This window comes from Ascaphus truei, chromosome 6 (assembly GCF_040206685.1).
Source record: "Ascaphus truei isolate aAscTru1 chromosome 6, aAscTru1.hap1, whole genome shotgun sequence".
Lineage (NCBI taxonomy): Eukaryota > Metazoa > Chordata > Amphibia > Anura > Ascaphidae > Ascaphus > Ascaphus truei.
In genome coordinates, this window is record NC_134488.1 from 103091932 (window position 1) to 103112312 (window position 20381).

At 42.2% G+C, this 20381-nt stretch overlaps 1 protein-coding gene across 3 annotated transcripts in view; it reads left to right on the forward strand.

Moving 5' to 3' along the window:
• Nucleotides 1-20381, forward strand: part of PPP6R1 (protein phosphatase 6 regulatory subunit 1) — a 66722-nt gene that overhangs the window by 41922 nt on the left and 4419 nt on the right. The window contains exons 14-23 of one of the 3 annotated variants that reach the window (XM_075605437.1): nt 1821-1910; nt 2210-2307; nt 2716-2739; nt 3702-3759; nt 3840-3982; nt 4710-4828; nt 6804-6966; nt 7158-7249; nt 7575-7764; nt 16447-16569. In XM_075605437.1, the coding sequence (XP_075461552.1) occupies nt 1821-1910; nt 2210-2307; nt 2716-2739; nt 3702-3759; nt 3840-3982; nt 4710-4828; nt 6804-6966; nt 7158-7249; nt 7575-7764; nt 16447-16569 (1100 nt within the window). The remainder of the gene's footprint in view (nt 1-1820; nt 1911-2209; nt 2308-2715; nt 2740-3701; nt 3760-3839; nt 3983-4709; nt 4829-6803; nt 6967-7157; nt 7250-7574; nt 7765-16446; nt 16570-20381) is intronic. The other 2 variants (XM_075605439.1, XM_075605438.1) reach the window with 2 other exon arrangements.

The window sequence follows — 20381 nt, forward strand, 5'->3', positions numbered from 1 at the left end:
CACAGCTTTTAGACAGAGGCTGGGATGAGATGCAAAGCCATTAAACCCACTCACAGACAAAAGGTGGCACTGAGTGCTCATTTGCATATAATTATACACACTAGCTGAGAGACCCGGCGTTGCCCGGGATGTGAACCGTGCTCACACTGACACACACTGCTCATTGTTCACACTGCACACTGCACACACACTGCTCATTGTCCATTTTTAGTTAAAACACGTTCTCCAGGTGGCAAGTGAAATGCTTAAAAGCAAGAAGAAATATACAAAAGTTTCTGAAGATTTACATTTGTTTAATAAGAATAACTTTAAGTTGCATTAACTTTAATGAATGTACAAGCATTAAGATATGTTGCAAATGGAGACAAAACTCAAGGACTGGTTTAAAAAAAAAAAAAAAAAAAAAAAAAATGACAATAGCACATTGCATATAACTTCAGTAACAAACACGTACTTCCCAGCACTCAATGTGATAGAATAATCAAATTATGATCAAATAAGTAAATTTCATGCGAAAAAGTATTAATACATGAGAATATACACAATGAAAGATGCGAGAGTAAAGGGAGGTACTAATTACTCCAGGTATAAATGACACCTAAGGGGGGGGGGGGGAGGGGTGCAATGGAGGATAAGGAATAGGTAAAACAAGGGAAAACAAAAGTAGGGAGATGGGGGGATGAGGAAAAAAAAGGGAAAGTGGGGGTTAAAGGTAAAAAAGGAGGATGCAAAAAAATGAAGGTTTAAGTAGAGAGGGACAACATTTCGGGGATAAACCCCTTCTTCTGGCTCGTTCCCTACGATCTATAAGACCACAGGTACTTCCCCCTCCCGTAATCCTAACCTCCCAAAAAAACTGCACTATAAAGAGAAACTCAAACAGCCAGCTGACTAAGGGAGTAAGCCCAAGAGTCCTCAAAATGGTGAAAGCACAGAGTCAAGCTACCTAAAGTACAGTATGCATCTAGTGCATTATTAGATCAAGTGAACATTTATTTATGTTGCCTCCCTCTACTTAACCTTCATTTTTTTTTTGCATCCTCCTTTTTTACCTTTATCCCTCACTTTCCTTTTTTTTCTTCCCCCCCTCCCCTTGTTTTACTCATTCCTTATCCTCCATTGTATTCATTCCCCCTTAGGTGTCATTTATACCTGGAGTAATTAGTACCTCCCTTTATTCTCGCATCTTTCATTGTGTATATTCTCATGTATTGATACTTTTTCGCTTTAAATTTACTTATTTGATCATAATTTGATTATTCTATCATTGAGTGCTGGGAACTAGGTGTTCTTGTTTGGGAGGGTTGATGCCCCCCCCCCCTTTGTTCCCACTGCACCACTTTTGCACTTCTTTCCTTAGATTTTTACTGATTGAGTGGTGTCTACTCCTTATATCTTGTTGATATAACTTCAGACGTTTAAGATTCAAAGTCATAGGAAAAAACCGTGAACTGTCTGCGCCCAATACTTTTACCTCAGGATTGTAGGGACAAAGGTTAAATTCAATCTGTAACATACCGATGTAGCTTGTACCTTCGGATACAGTGATAACACAAGATAGTAAAGAATATATATATCATATTTTCCTTAGGATTTAATGATAATGTTGACACTGTATGTTAAAACCTGGTACATCATTACAAAAATAGTAATTGGGGCTGGCATGTATCTGACTTGAAGAATGCTATTTCTGTTTTCAGATGAATCTTTGAATATAATTAATACCAGGTATTTGTCATAAATGACATTTACCTTTACTTCCAAAAGCTGGTACAGTGAAAGTAAAGTTTTAGTTATTACAATTTCTGCTACATCTGCAGGTGAACACCCGTAACATGCATTCTTCCAGTGATGATGAAGAGAATGACCTGAAGGAATTCAGCTTTCCCCAGGAGGCAGTGCTCCAGCAGGTGGGTCAAAACTTTTTTTTCTACTTTTCTATCTTTTGTGTCGATTTCGATTTAACTGACGGTTAAATGCACAGCAACACATCTCAAGGCTACAGCAACTTCATACCTAAAATAATAGATTTATGTGTCGAATATGCAGATATGTTGAAACTCTTACATTACAACAAATACACCATCTTTTACAATAGACATAAATCAACAATTGCATTAATTGCTCGCTTCAATCAGCCCCTTTCTTCATATTGGATCACTTACTACACATATGCTGTTCAATACTTAAAAACGTCACCTTTTCGCAGGCTTTTGTGGATTATCAGATGCAACAAATGACGTCTGCTTTTATTGATCATTTTGGGTTCAATGACGAAGAGTTTGGAGAACAGGAGGAGAGTGTCAAGTTAGTATATCTTAAAATACCTTCCATTTGCTCCATACGTTGTAGTTTCATGTCCTTTCTTGGTGCACTGACGAATCGATGTTTAATTTGCTTTTGGCAATCACAGATTTACTCCCAATACCAAATATCTTTATAGGATTGGTGCCAATGAATTTTGAGCAATACCTTTATTTTTATTCTAAAGATTGTTTTTTGTTTTTTTCATTGGCAAAGAATATTTAATGGTTTTGAACTGCAATATTTTGTTTTCCCTGCTTAATAGCTGTCTAGGGAGGCACTGTCTCTTTGCTAGTGGATTTTGTAGTGACTTTGTGTGTGATTGGTTTATTCTTCCTGCACAACTGGTTGCTTCAGTTCCTTCATTTGATGTGTGTGCTCTCTCTCTCTCTCTCTTTCTCTGACTTGCAGCGCTCACTTTCGACAGCTGAAGAGGTAAAACAAACTAATATATTTCAAAGTAAGAATAGGGCATGAAACGGTAACTTCCCAGCACCATTCAGCCAATAACTTTAGTTTTATTAAAACATTTTTTTTTTAAGGCACACTATGTATTTAATCCCTGTTTCTGCTGCTTGATGTGTGGTTTCAGACAGTTTTTCATTCGCATCTCGACTCCTTGCTTATCCATTATAATCCACATGTTCATAAAAAGCAACACTTATGGTGTAATGTGTATCAAAGCTAGTAGCATCTCCCATGATTAAGTGATTTAAAAAGCATTTTAAGAATAACTTTGATCTTTGTGTTATTGCATGTGGTAGAGTAACCAAAGCAAGCAATTAGTAATTCAGTCACACTTTTTTTATTAGCGGTTGACTTTGTTTATTGCCTTTTCTTTCCTTACCAGCTTAGAGATTTTCACAGGCTTGGGGGTTTTCCATTGTTATATTCTCCCACTCAGGTGTTTCAAATGAGCAATGTTTCATTAGTGCAAAATTGATATTTATATTGGTGCAATGCTGTTACAATGCATGCTCCTTGTCCTTGGTGCAGCTCTTTCATTATTTTACTTGTAATCTCAAATCTTATTTTAGTGATGTTGGAAGCCCAAAAGAGCTGCTAGATCACAATCGCCTTTACCTATACATGGGATAAACTTGTGCATGATTATAGCTCTTTAAAGCACAATTCACAAAACCGTCCTTCCCACTATCTAGAGTGGGATAGTGACAAAGTTGGTGGCCTCACTGACACTGCATGAGTTACCAAGGAAGAAATATAAAACCACATACAGTACTTCCTATGAAAGCCGATTTAACAGAGCATTTGTATGCATTTTTTTCTCAATGGAAACATTCGTTCCTAGCAGTGCCAGAAATAAAGGATTTAGAGTGATTCCTTCACTTGACATATTTTTCACATGTACTGTAAAACTATTTCTTTCCCCCCCACAGTGCACCATTTGACAAAACTGCCAACATTACCTTTTCCCTCAATGCAGATGATGAGAGCGTAAGTCTATTAACACACGGTTTTAGTTTGCCAAAGCTGCCACCATTATCTGCTGATAATACTTGGTTTTTCTTCTACAGCCAAATTCCAACCTCTTTGAGATCTGCTACAAAGAGCGCATCCAACAGTTTGATGATGAAGATGAAGGTTCTGATGGAGAGGACATCTGGCAAGAGAAGGAGATCCGTTTCTCCTCTGGCACCATGCAGAGCACTGGGACAAGGTGGGACTGATCAGGCTTCTTACCTTATTTCCAAAGCTATTCTGATTCTATCACTTTTCATGTTTTACATGTTGACCAAACTTCACACGCTTTGCAGAGGACAATCCCGTTTTTTTTTTTTTAATTTTATGAATGCTACCAATCCTCTGGTATCTGCATTATTCTGTTTTTGTGTGTGAAATCTCATGTATTTTCTCTACCACTTTAATGAGATACCATTCTGCACTAATGTATCAACATACTAAATTGGTACTATGCAATTCATTGTAATCGTGCATCTTTTGTACCCCCATTCAATTTTATTTTGCGTTGTTTACTTAAGTGATATCCAAGATATTGGCACTGTCTACCTGCAAAGTTAAAAATGGGAACCAATAGTTTGATTATCGACACACTAAACATAATGCTTTCATCTTTCTAAACCTATTATTTTGGTCAATGATTTAAAAAGCATTTGTATCATTTTGCTTAATCTGATTGACACTCGGTACTTCCTTTTTAGAAGGTTCTGCATCACAATACAGAGCAATGGATTGTATGATCCTGAGAGACTGAAAGTAATTACACATTTTTAATGCTTACATTGAGCTTTTTGTCCTCCGCTGTGAAACAATTGGCTCCTGAAACTAGTCTGGAATAATTAGACCTCACATGATTGATCTCCTTAATTCATTTTCTTTTTTAAAATACTGCTTTATGGGGGAATCATAAATGTGTTTTCTCTCAGGAGCTGTGGGAGCACAGATAGTGAAGACAGTCGAGATTCTGATGAAGAAGAGGAAGATTCTGGTGGTGGTGATGGTACCAATCCTACTATCAATGATTCCACTCCAGAAGCTGTAGAAGGTAAAATTACAAACTTCATTGGAAGAAGACTTCTTTCCATGATTGCAAACTCTTCAGTGTGTCTTTGTAATATTTCCCATCTATACAAAAAAACACTAGATGGCGCTCATACACTCTAAAAAACACACAACTTAAACCATGCAGTGATATATAGTGACTAGTGATATCAAAAATAAAGTGCATGAAGTGATAAATAGACACTCAAACCCTTAAGGACTGTTTCACGGTCCGCAAAGTAACAGGAAAAGGAATCAGGGGAGCATCAGTGCCTAAGGAAAAAATGTGATACTCGCATAGTGCAATATGTTAACAATACACATACACAGGCAGAGCTCTCATAAGAGCACAATGAGGCTAGATATTAATGATCACTAAGTATCAGAAATATTAGCTGTGTATGGGCATCTCTAATGACCCATACACACAGGAACATAACTAGGAGGTAGGAATCCAAAAGAGAGACACCAATCCAATACTTAAAAAATGTAGATATTTATCCAGCATTGATAAAAATTGGAGGCTTACAGGATTCCGGAAAGGTAACAGCAAGTTTGTACACATGAAGGTTCACTCGAGTCGCGTTCTCGGGATCTCTGCACGATGCTGCTTCCTCATCCGGTCTCCGACCTGCGCTGCTTCAGGGGGCCGATACGTCACTTCCGGGTTCTTCAACTCGTATTGCGGACGCCACCGGAACTCCACAGCAGGCTCTCTCCCTCTGGATCTCACACGAGGGGTTACGCTCTACTACGTACGGCGAAACTAGTAGAGCGTAACCCCTCGTTTGAGATCCAGAGGGAGAGAGCCTGCTGTGGAGTTCCGGTGGCGTCCGCAATACGAGTTGAAGAACCCGGAAGTGACGTATCGGCCCCCTGAAGCAGCGCAGGTCGGAGACCGGATGAGGAAGCAGCATCGTGCAGAGATCCCGAGAACGCGACTCGAGTGAACCTTCATGTGTACAAACTTGCTGTTACCTTTCCGGAATCCTGTAAGCCTCCAATTTTTATCAATGCTGGATAAATATCTACATTTTTTAAGTATTGGATTGGTGTCTCTCTTTTGGATTCCTACCTCCTAGTTATGTTCCTGTGTGTATGGGTCATTAGAGATGCCCATACACAGCTAATATTTCTGATACTTAGTGATCATTAATATCTAGCCTCATTGTGCTCTTATGAGAGCTCTGCCTGTGTATGTGTATTGTTAACATATTGCACTATGCGAGTATCACATTTTTTCCTTAGGCACTGACGCTCCCCTGATTCCTTTTCCTCCTAATATTTCCCATCTATCTGGTATAGTGTCAAGACCTTATAAATATTGGTTAGTACGATTTATTTGTGCTGCCCAGTTTTCAGATTTCGTTTTTTGCCTCACTTTTTCCCCTCTACTATTTACTATTCACTTTTTGTTCTGTACCCAGTCACGTTGTATGGTTTTCTTTTCTACCTGCCCATCCAGTGTTCTAGAATTCACAAGTTGAATGAAAATACATCTGTCTTTGAATTACTGGCTCAGTCAGAATTATGGTAATGTTCATGGGGATACTTAAGCAAATTTGTCAATGGCCCCTGAAATGCATGGAATATCATATGGTGTTTCAATTTCAGTGTTTAAGAGCATGCCAATTTTTGCAAATTTGCTTGCACCTCCAAGACCACAAGCAACACAGCACCCATTGCCACACACAAAACCACTTGGCTGAGTGAACTTTTGAATAGAATAAAAATGGTCTTTTAAATGCAGTACATAAAAGTTTCCAATTAACTTGTTTATTGGGCATGCAAAGTAGCCATGTAAGGAAACTCCTTTCCTTTTGAAGATGCTTCTGCAATTCGAATTAAAGTGCACCTTTGTTCTGAGATGTTTTACTCTCTTATATAAAAAAAATGAATCTTTGAGGATACAGGGCTGCAATTATAATGCGTCTTGTATTACGGAACGATTAAACACTGCTTGCTGTACTTCTATTTAGGGTCTAGCTGGACTACCACGATTGATTGCGTGCATACAGACACCTCGTCAAACCCACCAGTGACTGCAGCAGATACAGGGTCATCAGTATGGGATGGGACTGTAACAGATCCCCGTGCTGAAGAAGGCTGGGCTGTCTTCACAGACTTCAATGAACAAACAAGGTTGGTGCATATGTTTTTAATTAACATATGAGGCGCGACAGTTAGTTGAGCATTTTCTCTAGTTCTAGCATTTTGAGAGAAGCAAATATATTTGATTTGCTCATTGGCAAAAAAAAAATTTAAACTCCTAATTGAATGGACACCCATGTTAAACTTCCTTTTTTTTTTTGTGTGTTGTATTTTTACTTCAGGTCCAAGGCACCAGCAAATGGGGAAACACCTGTAGTTTCAGAAAGACTTTCAGCTCAGGAAGACCATACATGCAATGTGTCTGCAGAAGAAAGTGAGTCTTATGTCCTGCATTCTTTCATAAGTTATCTTAACATTCCTTGGCTAGCAAGAGGTATTTCCTTAAAGCATTATGTGGTGCTATGGTTTCCCCATGATCTGGTGCTACTCCAGCATCATGTGGTAACACTTCCAAGCTCAGAGAATGGGAGAGTAGAAAGCTTCAGTTCCTTTTAGCTCCATTCTTTTTTTTTTTTTTTGTTTAGTTTTTTTGCACCCTAATATCATTAGATGTGTCGTGCTGCACACTGGACCTGTAGTTGAGATGTTAAAGCACTGCTGGACTATTTGTCATTAATGCCTAATTCTTTATCTACCAGAAGCCTCAGCCGGTTTGTGTAACGCCCATGACATGTCAACACCCCGACCATGTACAGCAGTAGTAACAGATACAACGGCACGAACGTCAAATTTTGAATCTGGGGATGGATCCGGATGCAGGGTAACCTGGAATGGCGAAACAGATGAATCAATAGCGCAGGATGAACCTGTGACACAAGCAAGTGACAGGTACTGGCTTGCTGTTTAGTTGGCCCTTTTCACAGTTTTTTTTTATTGTTATAAGGTAGCCGTTTTTTTCATATTTACACTTCTTACATGTAAATGCGAAGCAGAAATTAAATGTGACAAAAAACATCCCTCTATCCACCTCACCCTTCACCCCCCCTCCCTCTTCTGCATCCCATGGCAATACACACCTGTGGGTTATACTGTAACTCCTTCCTGTAGGTATGAAAGAAGGCTGATTTCTAGAGGAGTGGTTATATAAAGATCTCTCACTGGCTCCTGATAAGTGGTTTTTGTCTTATCTAGAGGGAGGATGGAAGATGTTTATTTTTCTAAGCTATTTTGTTTTGGGGGCTTCGACTGAGTACTCCCTACAGTCTGTGGAGGCTGTTGTATTAAGCTTGAGCACCACGTGTAGTAGTGGCAGGGAATGCAATCTATTTTACTCAGACTATACATAGTGGGGCTAAGTAAACGGGCATCCTCGCCACAAATCAAGAGTAGTTATCTGCGATTGTGTGAGAGAGAAATATTCCTGACTGAGTCTAGTATCCCCCTCTGCTTTGGCAGGATACAGGTTCAGAATTTGGAACAGTTCCCAGGTGCATCTGATTCTGATGGCTTGCCTGCCATAGTGCTTTGCATCCAGGTTTTTAGGGCAACCGGAAGGGCAGTTTTTCATTGCATCTGGGGTCAGCTTTTGCCTCCACCTACCTTCCCAGAAACATAAGGACCTGTCTAGGGAATTTAGAGCAGGCACTTTTGATGGGCTCTGAGACACAAGATTCTTAAGAATGTTTCTAACAAAGTTGGCTATAGATTTTTCTTTGCAATGCCTCTTCACTTCATCAGGCTCGCGGCTAGATCATTGGCACTTTACTTATCGGCAAGAAGAGCGCCCTTGCTAAAGCCATGTATGGCAGACACTTCTTCAAAGAGTCATCTGTGTACAATTCTGTTTGCTGGTTCACTTTATTTGGTCCAGAGTTTAAACAAATTATAGCAAAAAATGCCAGGAGATAGAAGTAAATTCCTCATGCAAGACCGAAGTACCAGGCATTTTGGCAAACGATTGTTTAGATTCCACAGGTTTGTTACTTCTGATGCCCAGAAGAGACTGTAATCCTCAATTGTCCCTTTGTGCCTTCAGATGTATCAGAGACCGGAAGTCAAGAGCTCCAGTCTTTGAAAAAACAGTGTCTGACAATTTACAGGGGCTCGTGGATGATGTTCAAAGGGGGAAGGGGAGATTGTTCAGTCTCTTTTGGCCAGAGGTTGCCAGACCAATGGAGGCTTCACATAGTTGAAAACAACGAAATGAGAGAGATTATCCCAGTTCCATGGCCCTCAGTACTGATTGGATAATTTATCACAAATAAACAGTACAATAAAAAATAGCTTGTATTTACATTGTTTTAATAGTTAATGTGTGAAACAGCAACTCAGTTGCTGACTACAAGTATATCTGCCTGTTGGGTTAAAAATGAGTAGTCTCTCTACCCCTCGTGTAGACTCTGACTTTCCTAAAAGTATATGGCTGTAGAAAGCAAACCTAGCATACCGGAGGCTATTCTTAGTCTAGAAAAAGGGGGGAAATAAAAAAAGAAGATTGACCGTGTTAACATATGAATTGCTGTTGGTGATGCTGCTGTAACTGATCATATAGGATTAACCCCAAGTGCAGGTAGCGAGTCTGCTACCGAGTCCCCGAATCGCACATTTTTTTATAATAGGTAATGTAAATACACTATTTTTAGTGTACTGTTTATTTGTGATAAATCATCCAATCATTGATAGGGATACAGACTGCGATAGAACTGGGATTCTTTCACTCGTCTTTTGTTTTCATATATCCAACTGAGCACTTTCCCTGTATAATCTCACAGGCTTTTGAGTTTATTTTTGCTTCCAATAGTTGCAAGAGGTTACTCAATAGTTTCTTGACTAACCAACAGAAATATTAGTTCTGTCAGCAGTGTCGTTCTGTCAGCAGTGTCGTTCTGTCAGCAGTGTCGTTCTGTCAGCAGTGTCGTTCTGTCAGCAGTGTCGTTCTGTCAGCAGTGTCGTTCTGTTCAATAAAAAGTAAGCAATGATGGCAGACAACAGTCTGCTTGTTCCAAACACTCATTGGAGTTTCAATTCATTAAAGGTTTTCCAAAAAATCTTCCTTTTTACTTGCAGGATGTCTTTCTCTCATAAAAGAATGCAGGCATATAATGTCTTCAGCTCGTTCAACAGTTAGAAATTGAATGAAACTGCTAGGCATAATGTTAACCCCTAGATGCTGTGCCCTAGGGAAAAAAATATGTGCCATCTCCAGAGGAATGTTTCACTAATATGGGACAAGAAGAACTCTTCATTAGACAGAACAATCTGACTTGCCCGTTCAATCACACTTTTTCTTGTTTGGTGGAAAGATTTGAAGAAACTTTACGTGTCATCATGTCCTGGGAAACAACACCCGATGCTAGTGAATACTCTTAAAACTGCCACCGGTCTAAGTTCTTTCAACACTAAAGCTGAGTCTCGTTTTAATCTGGTCTGTAACTGTTACATACGCCTACAGCATATCATTTTTAGCTGTTCATGGAATGTCTTTAAATCTAATGTATAACCCTGGTCATTTAATGTAACCATGTATTGTTACGTATAACTGTTCCCAGGAAATACTTGAAAACGAGAGGTAACGCTCAATGTATTACTTCCTGGTAAAACATTTTATAAATAATTTGGATGGGGGAGCTTATTACCATCAGCGTTCTGTCCCTTGGTTCTTGAAGTGACGAGTGCATCGCCAACCAATATAGGCGAGACGAGATCAAGCTCTTTAGCAATTTCCCTTATTTGGTCAGAATCCAGTCTGACAATGGTACTTTGACCTACATCAGGAGTGCGTAATCTTTCCCTGCTGCGCCCCCCTGCCTGCTTCCCTTCCTGCTCGCGCCCCCCCCCCTCCCTTACCTTCTCTCTGGCGTCAAATGACGCAGTAGGGTTTCGTGACGTCACGTTGCCACGCCAAAGAGAAGGTAAGTGAAGTTGCCGATCCCCCGGTATTAATTTAAATGCCGTGGGGGAAGAGCGTGGGGCCTCTGCAACTGCCATGCCCCCCCCTGAACAATCTTGCGCCCCCCCAGTTTGCTTACCGCTGGCTTACATTAACAGATTGGGCAAAAGCAGCACTGCTCTGATGAGAGAGATTAACCACTTCCTGGACTGGGCAGAAGTAAACATTCCACAGGTTATAGCGATTTTACATTCAACAATCACAAAATATTAAAGTGGACTTTCTCAGTCACAAACCACTCCAATCGGGAGAGTGATCTTTCCGTCCTGAAGTATTCAGATTGTTGACAAGCAGGGGGGGATGTCCCCAATTAGATCTGATGTCCAAAAGAATCAATGCAAGCTTTTGTTTTATTCAAGAAAACAGGGATACAATGCTCTTCATCTGGATGCAATGATTAATGTGGGACTTCAGCCATGCTTATATATTTCCTCTATTACCCATGATCCCAAGGGTGATGCAGAAGATAAAACGAGAAATTCGGGATACTACCACTTTTGTCCCTGTCTTAAAAGGGCTTGGTTTGAGCTTGTAAAATTGGTGGAAGAATGCCTGAGAAGGTGTTGTGTTTGAGGCAGAGCTCAGAGGCGGCCTTTCCCCAGCAGTGATACTTGTGAAAGTTTATAAGTCATCAACTTAAAAGTCTTATAATAGGACAAGGTGTTCCTTTCAGAGGTTGTATTTTAATAACCTGGAGGATCCAGCCTGTTTCTGTCCAGAGGATTTTAGATTTTCTACAACAGTCATACCATTACTCAAAAACAGCAAGCTTGACCCTACCTGTCTTTCTAACTATCGACCTGTCTCCCTCCTGCCTTTTACCTTTAAACTCCTTGAACATCTTGTATTCTCTCGCTTGCTCCATTTTCTCAACATCTTTTCTCTCCTAGACCCTCTACAATCTGGCTTCCGCACTGCTCACTCCACGGAAACAGCCCTCACTAAAATAAATGACGACCTCCATGCTGCCAAAGACAGAGGTCATTACACTCTGCTCATATTACTCGACCTCTCTGCAGCACTTGACACCATGGACCACCCTCTTCTCCTTCACATTCTCCATACTGTTGATATTCGGAACAAAGCTCTATCCTGGATCTCATCCTACCTCTCCCATCGTATTTTCAGTGTCTCTTCTGCCAACACCTCCTCCTCCTCTATTGATCTCTCTGTGGGGGTACCCCAGGGCTCTGTCCTGGGACCTCTTCTCTTTTCTCTGTACACACTCTCTCTAGGTGACCTAATCACATCTTTTGGGTTTAATTATCACCTCTATGCTGACGACACACAAAGATACTTTTCAACACACGACCTTACACCTGCTGTACAAACCAAAGTTTCTGAATGTCTCTCTGCTATATCATCCTGGATGGCCCTCCGCCGCCTTAAACTCAACATGGCTAAAACAGAGCTCCTCATACTTCCTCCCAAACCTGGCCCTACTACCTCCTTCCACATTACTGTTGGAACTACAATCATTCACCCAGTAGCCCATGCACGCTGCCTAGGGGTCACACTCGACTCCTCTCTCACATTCGCCCCTCACATTCAAAACATTTCTAAAACCTGTCGCTTTTTCCTCCGCAATATAACAAAGATGCGCCCTTTCCTCTGTTGCTCGACTGCTAAAACTCTGACTCAGGCCCTCATTCTCCCCCGTCTTGATTACTGTAACCTCCTGCTGTCCAGCCTTTCTGCCTCTCACCTGTCTCCCCTATAATCTATCCTAAACGCTGCTGCCAGAATCACTCTACTCTTTCCTAGATCTGTCTCAGCATCTCCCCTTATGAAATCCCTCTCCTGGCTTCCGATCAAATCCCGCATCTCACACTCCATTCTTCTCCTCACTTTTAAAGCTTTACACTCTTCTGCCCCTCCTTACATCTCAGCCCTAATTTCTTGTTATGCACCATCCAGACTCTTGCGTTCTTCTCAATGATGTCTTCTTTCTACCCCCTTTGTATCTGAAGCCCTCTCCCGCCTTAAACCTTTTTCACTGACTGCCCCACACCTCTGGAATGCCCTTCCCCTCAGTACCCGACTAGCACCCTCTCTATCCACCTTTAAGACCCAACTTAAGACACTTGCTTAAAGAAGCATATGAATAGCACTGTGGATATTCTGAACACATGATACATAAAGCTTGGCCCCCTGCAGACGCACTTACCAGAACTCCCTCCTACTGTCTCTGTACGTTCTCCCTACCTACCAATTAGACTGTAAGCTCCTCGCGGCAGGGAATCCTCTTCCTTAATGTTATGTTTATGTCTAAAGCACTTATTCCCACGATCTGTTATTTATATTATCTGTTATTTATTTGATTACTACATGTATTACTACTGTGAAGCGCTATGTACATTAATGGCGCTATATAAATAAAGACGTACAATACATACAATACAATTCTACGAGTGGGTTTTGAAAACCACAGCCCTAACTCCGTCAAAGTGGCAGCAAGCAGCACCTTCAGAGGTAATTTCTTGGTATCCCATCCTTTGGTAACATTTTCAGAAGCCATTGTGAAGATGAGCCCTTTCATCAGGAAAATGTCTCTCCATTACAGTAATTATAATTCTTATATCAAGACTTTTGTCTTTAGTAGGAAATGGATATGTGACTAAAGTTGAAGATGTACTTCTTTTTGTAGCAATTACATTCGCCAGAGGGGTTGGCGAAATGTATGCCTTATCTAACCAGCTGCATATCATATTTCACCACGACAAGATGTTAAGTGTCAGAGTTCTGATCAATTGACCTTTTATTAACCCATTTAATTAATTGCAATAGTGGAGCCACAGGAGGAAGCCACACCCCTATATTAATGGACAATTGGTGAACTGAGGAAGAAGTTCATAGGCAGCTTGATCAAATTAACGTAAATAAGATACCTGGCCCCGTTGGCATGCATCCAACAGTTCTTAAGGAGAAGTTCAGTAATAGCCAAACTATTGCATTTAATATTCAAGGACTCCATTTCCTCAGTCTCAGTACCACAAGATTGGCGTAAAGCAGAATGGTGCCTATATTTAAAAAGGGAGCTAGATTGCAACAAAGGGAATTACAGACCTGTAAGCCTGACATTCATAGTGGGGAAGCTACTTGAAAGTTTAGTACGGGATAATATTCAGGAATCCCTAATGGAAAACATTATTAGTAATAGTCAGCATGGATTTATTAAGGATAGGTCGTGCCAAACGACCCATATTAGTTTCTTTGAAGGGGTAAGTAGGAATTTAGACCAGGGTAAAGCCGTTGATGTGGTCTACTTAGATTTTGCAAAGGCTTTTAATACGGTTCCATACGAGGTTAGTGTACAAAGTAAAGAAAATTGGACTCTAAAAATATTTACGCCTGGATTGAAAACTGGTTGAAGGATAGATGAGAGTTGTCATAAATGTAACTTTTTTTAATGGTTGGGCTAAAGTTGTGAGTTGAGTACCTGAAGGATCGGTACTGGGACTCCTGCTTTTTAACTTGTTTATTAATGACCTTGAGGTTGGCATAGAGAGCAAAGTCTCCATCTTTGCTGATGACTCTAAATTGTTTAAGGTAGACTCGGAGCAGGATGTAATTTCTCTACAGAAGGACTTGGAGAGACTGGAAACTTGGGCAGGTACAGGCATACCCCGGTTTAAGGACAGTCACTTTAAGTACACTCGCGAGTAAGTACATATCGCCCAATAGGCAAACGGCAGCTCACGCATGCGCCTGTCAGCACATCCTGAACAGCTATACCGGCTCCCTTCCTTTACCAAAGCTGTGCGCAAGCGGCGAGACTATAGAGCCTGTTACAAATGCCTTATTTACGTCAGTTATGCACGCATATGATGATTGCAGTACAGTACATGCATCGATAAGTGGGGAAAAGGTAGTGCTTCACTTTAAGTACATTTTCGCTTTACATACATGCTCCGGTCCCATTGCGTACGTTAATGTGGGGTATGCCTGTAATTGGAAGATGAGGTTTAATATAGATAAATGTAAGGTTATGCATTTTGGAAACTAGAATAAACAGGCAATTTACAAATTAAATGAGGATAAATTAGGAGAATCCTTGATGAGGAAGGATTTAGGAGTGCTTGTAGACAGCAGGCTTACCAATAGTGCCCAAAGTCATGCAGTAGCTGCAAAGGCAAACAAGATCTTATCTTGCATTAAACGGGCGATGGATGGAAGGGAAGTAAACATAATTATGCCCCTTTACAAAGTATTAGTAAGACCACACCTTGAATATGGAGTAGCAATTTTGTGCATTACTCCTTAGAAAAGACATTATGGAACTAGAGTGCAGAGAAGAGCCACAAAATTAATAAGGGGGGTAGATAATCTGATTTTATGCGGCGAGGCTAGCTAAATTAGAGTTGTTTACATTAGAAAAGAAGCATCTAAGAGGGGATATGATAACTATATACAAATATATTCGTGGACAATACAAGGAACGTTCCAAAGAACTACTCATCCCAAGCACAGTACAAACGACACCTTGTCATCTGTTAAGGTTGGGGGAAAGGAGATTTCACCAGCAACAAAAGAAAGGGTTCTTTACAATAAGGGAAGTTAAAATGTGGAATTCATTACCCATTGAGACTGGTGGCAGATACAATAGATCTGTTAAAAAATAAAGCTGTACATCTTTTTAGAAAGCATACAGGGGTTTACCAAATAAGTAAACATGGGAAGGATGTTGATCCAGGAAGTAATCTGATTTCCAATATAAGGAGTCAGGAAGTTATTTATTTTTCCCCTTATGAGATATCATTGGATGATATTTCACTGGGGTTTTTTTGTATGCCGTCCTCTGGATCAATATACTACTGTAAGTACAAATATAGGATAACGTATCGATCGTCTAAATTTAGCGTAGGTTGAAGTTGATGAAGCCTTTAAGCAAGTAGGAAAGCTGACACCTTTTCCTGTTGTAGCACACCAAAGCAGTGTCAACGTCTTGGGCAGGAAAAGCGGAACTCTGTCTGCAAACATTTGCAGCAGTGTAGACTACTATTCACAACTTTGTAAAACACTACAATTAGATGTTTTTCCTCAGCGGATTCCGCCTTTTGGAGGAAAGTTCTGCAAGCTAACGTAATCCCTCCCATCTTTTCTTATTGCTGTAGAACATTCCACAGGCATGTGCTGCCGTGGAAGCAGAAGAAACAGACTTTTTCTTATCAAGATTATAATCCAGTTGTCAAGGCAGAAAACAATGCTATATGGTGCTCAAATAACATAGCAGTAAGATGAATGTCACTGTGTGTAAGCAAAGTCTTAGATGGAGTACCCCTCCAATAGCCAAATAATTGGGCTGGATAATGCTGTCCCCATAAGATGTATGACTGGAATAATTGAATCTCACGTTGCAAAAGAGTTAAGGACACACAATTTTTTCCCCAATCATTGTGTGGTATTTCTTTGTTTTGTTATTACATAGACGCTGACCAGGAGTAGGACCATTATATAGCCACTCCACAAATCTGTGTTCTGTCGCCCCTATAGTTGGGTACTGTAACACAGGTGTGTGCTGCCATGACTGGACTAGAACAAAGGAGAATATCCGTAGTAATAATAATGCTGTTGCCTAGAGCTCACATGTAGCCCTTTTACCCTTTTATTCCATTATATAGGGTGGAAGCTGAAACCCCATCTACCTCGAAGATGGCAAGTATAGGAGAATCTAAGCAGAGTTTGGAGTCCCCAAATGACACTTTAGATAAGAATTCCAATGAAAGAGAACAACAGGAAAACAGGTAAAATTAAATATTTATATCCGTTTCTACTTTCACGTTTTTTTAAAAATCCCTATCCCATACTAGAATTCCAGTTATAGATATGCACACCTGTTTTATATATGGATGAAAGAAAACTGTTATACATTTGAATCCGTTATTGTATGGCTTCCTTTAACCCTTGCAAAAGCCGGAGGGTCGTATCACCTCCGTGTCCATGGACCATCCGTATACACACACACACACACACGCAACAATATCACTGACCAGCTGTCACCCGCACTCGCCACACACCCTAGCAGGACCCCGACCCACAGCCAGCACTCACTACCCACGCGCCACCCGTACTGAACACCCACCTGCCGCCTCACACACGCTCACACCCTAGCAGGACACACGCCTCACATTTTCACATCACTTATGTCACCAAAATATACATTGTACTGTGGTGTGTTTACAATAAACCATTTTTATACAACATCGTATTACATTTTCTTCCATCTTTCTTTTCAACATTATTATCCAACCTTTACAACAAATAGTCACTTATTGTTCCACGATTTATAAATAATACTACCTATTACGGATTTACATCCCGGGCAACGCCGGGTATATCAGCTAATATATATATATATATATATATATATATATATATATATATATAATCAAAAAATAAATAGATGATACCGTTCTGTGGCTAACGAAATGCTTTACAGCGCTTCCACTGCAGCAAGGGATTCTGGGAAATGACATGCAAATGAGCACTCAATGCCACCTTTTGTCTCAAGCTCGTATTACTCAAGCCAATCCTCAAGCCACTGCATGCTGTTTTAAACACAGCTTTTAAACAGAGGCTGGGATGAGATGCAAAGCCATTAGACCTACTCACATACATGTTTCAACCTTGATGGGTATCATCAGTGTGAGGCTGGTCTTAATGGCTTGCAGGTTTGAGACTAGACTAGGTAATCACCACTGTCATTAAGGTTATGGTGGGTAAAAAAAGTGACAAAAACCCTCCACAGTAAAGCATAAAGGAACTGTAAATATTACTGTATGTTCATTTGCATGTCTTAGACAGGTCTGCAACCTTGTCTTTCCCCATTTTCACCCAGCATACAGCGCTTCCACTGCAGCAAGGGATTCTGGGAAATGACATGCAAATGAGCACTCAGTGCCACCTTTTGTCTCAAGCTCGTATTACACAAGCCAATCCTCAAGCCACTGCATGCTGTTTTAAACACAGCTTTTAAACAGAGGCTGGGATGAGATGCAAAGCCATTAGACCTACTCACATACATGTTTCAACCTTGATGGGTATCATCAGTGTGAGGCTGGTCTTAATGGCTTGCAGGTTTGAGACTAGACTAGGTAATCACCACTGTCATTAAGGTTATGGTGGGTAAAAAAAGTGACAAAAACCCTCCACAGTAAAGCATAAAAGCATTTTTTACCCACCATAACCTTAATGACAGTGGTGATTACCTAGTCTAGTCTCAAACCTGCAAGCCATTAAGACCAGCCTCACACTGATGATACCCATCAAGGTTGAAACATGTATGTGAGTAGGTCTAATGGCTTTGCATCTCATCCCAGCCTCTGTTTAAAAGCTGTGTTTAAAACAGCATGCAGTGGCTTGAGGATTGGCTTGTGTAATACGAGCTTGAGACAAAAGGTGGCACTGAGTGCTCATTTGCATGTCATTTCCAGAATCCCTTGCTGCAGTGGAAGCGCTGTATGCTGGGTGACAATGGGGAAAGACAGGGTTGCAGACCTGTCTAAGACATGCAAATGAACATTACAGTTGCTTTATGCTTTACTGTGGAGGGTTTTTGTCACTTTTTTTTACCCACCATAACCTTAATGACAGTGGTATATATAACCAGTGTCTGGACGTCCCCGCTTCACAATATCTAAAGCAGCAATCCTGCCTGGGATCTTACCAGATCCGCAGTCCCTCAATGTCCAGGTACCCTCATTCCCGCAATGTTATACATTGATGGGGATGTGTTCCCTACCTGTCTTCTGGGTTAGGGGGGGTTCCGATGTCTTCCGTGTGAAGCTTGAGTCAGATCTGGAAGAAAGCAGTATAGGTTATTTGGGTGTAGTATAAGGCAGTTAAGATATATAGGGTAAATAAGAGATCCAGATCCAGAGTGTGAGAGAGTGTGGGTGGCAGAGAGAGAGAGTGTGGGTGGCAGAGAGAGAGAGTGTGGGTGGCAGAGAGAGAGAGTGTGGGTGGCAGAGAGAGAGAGTGTGGGTGGCAGAGAGAGAGAGTGTGGGTGGCAGAGAGAGAGAGTGTGGGTGGCAGAGAGAGAGAGTGTGGGTGGCAGAGAGAGAGAGTGTGGGTGGCAGAGAGAGAGAGTGTGGGTGGCAGAGAGAGAGAGTGTGGGTGGCAGAGAGAGAGAGTGTGGGTGGCAGAGAGAGAGAGTGTGGGTGGCAGAGAGAGAGAGTGTGGGTGGCAGAGAGAGAGAGTGTGGGTGGCAGAGAGAGAGAGAGCGTGGGTGGCAGAGAGAGAGAGAGCGTGGGTGGCAGAGAGAGAGAGAGCGTGGGTGGCAGAGAGAGAGAGCGTGGGTGGCAGAGAGAGAGAGAGTGTGGGTGGCAGAGAGAGAGAGAGTGTGGGTGGAAGAGAGAGAGAGTGTGGGTGGCAGAGAGAGAGAGTGTGGGTGGCAGAGAGAGAGAGTGTGGGTGGCAGAGAGAGAGAGAGTGTGGGTGGCAGAGAGAGAGAGTGTGGGTGGCAGAGAGAGAGAGTGTGGGTGGCAGAGAGAGAGAGAGTGTGGGTGGCAGAGAGAGAGAGAGTGTGGGTGGCAGAGAGAGAGAGAGTGTGGGTGGCAGAGAGAGAGAGAGCGTGGGTGGCAGAGAGAGAGAGAGCGTGGGTGGCAGAGAGAGAGAGAGCGTGGGTGGCAGAGAGAGAGAGAGCGTGGGTGGCAGAGAGAGAGAGAGCGTGGGTGGCAGAGAGAGAGAGAGCGTGGGTGGCAGAGAGAGAGAGAGCGTGGGTGGCAGAGAGAGAGAGAGCGTGGGTGGCAGAGAGAGAGAGCGTGGGTGGCAGAGAGAGAGTGTGTGGGTGACAGAGAGAGAGAGTGTGTGGGTGACAGAGAGAGAGAGAGAGAGAGAGAGAGAGTGTGTGTGTGTGTGTGTGTGGGGGGGGGGGAGAGAGAGTGTGTGTGGGGGGGGGAGAGAGAGAGAGAGTGTGTGTGTGGGGGGGAGAGAGAGAGAGTGTGTGTGTGTGGGGGGGAGAGAGAGTGTGAGTGAGTGTGGGGAGAGAGAGAGTGTGTGAGTGAGTGTGGGGGAGAGAGAGAGTGTGTGAGTGAGTGTGGGGGAGAGAGAGAGTGTGTGAGTGAGTGTGGGGGAGAGAGAGAGTGTGTGAGTGAGTGTGGGGGAGAGAGAGTGTGTGGGGGAGAGAGAGTGTGTGAGTGAGTGTGGGGTAGAGAGAGTGTGAGTGAGTGTGGGGGAGAGAGTGTGTGGGGGGGAGAGAGAGAGTGTGTGGGGGGGAGAGAGAGAGTGTGTGGGGGGGAGAGAGAGAGTGTGTGGGGGGGAGAGAGAGAGTGTGTGGGGGGGAGAGAGAGAGTGTGGGGGGGAGAGAGAGAGAGTGTGGGGGGGAGAGAGAGAGTGTGTGGGGGGGAGAGAGAGAGTGTGTGGGGGGGAGAGAGAGAGTGTGTGGGGGGGAGAGAGAGAGTGTGTGGGGGGGAGAGAGAGAGTGTGTGGGGGAGAGAGAGAGTGTGTGGGGGGAGAGAGAGAGTGTGTGGGGGGGAGAGAGAGAGTGTGTGGGGGGGAGAGAGAGAGTGTGTGGGGGGGAGAGAGAGAGTGTGTGGGGGGGAGAGAGAGAGTGTGTG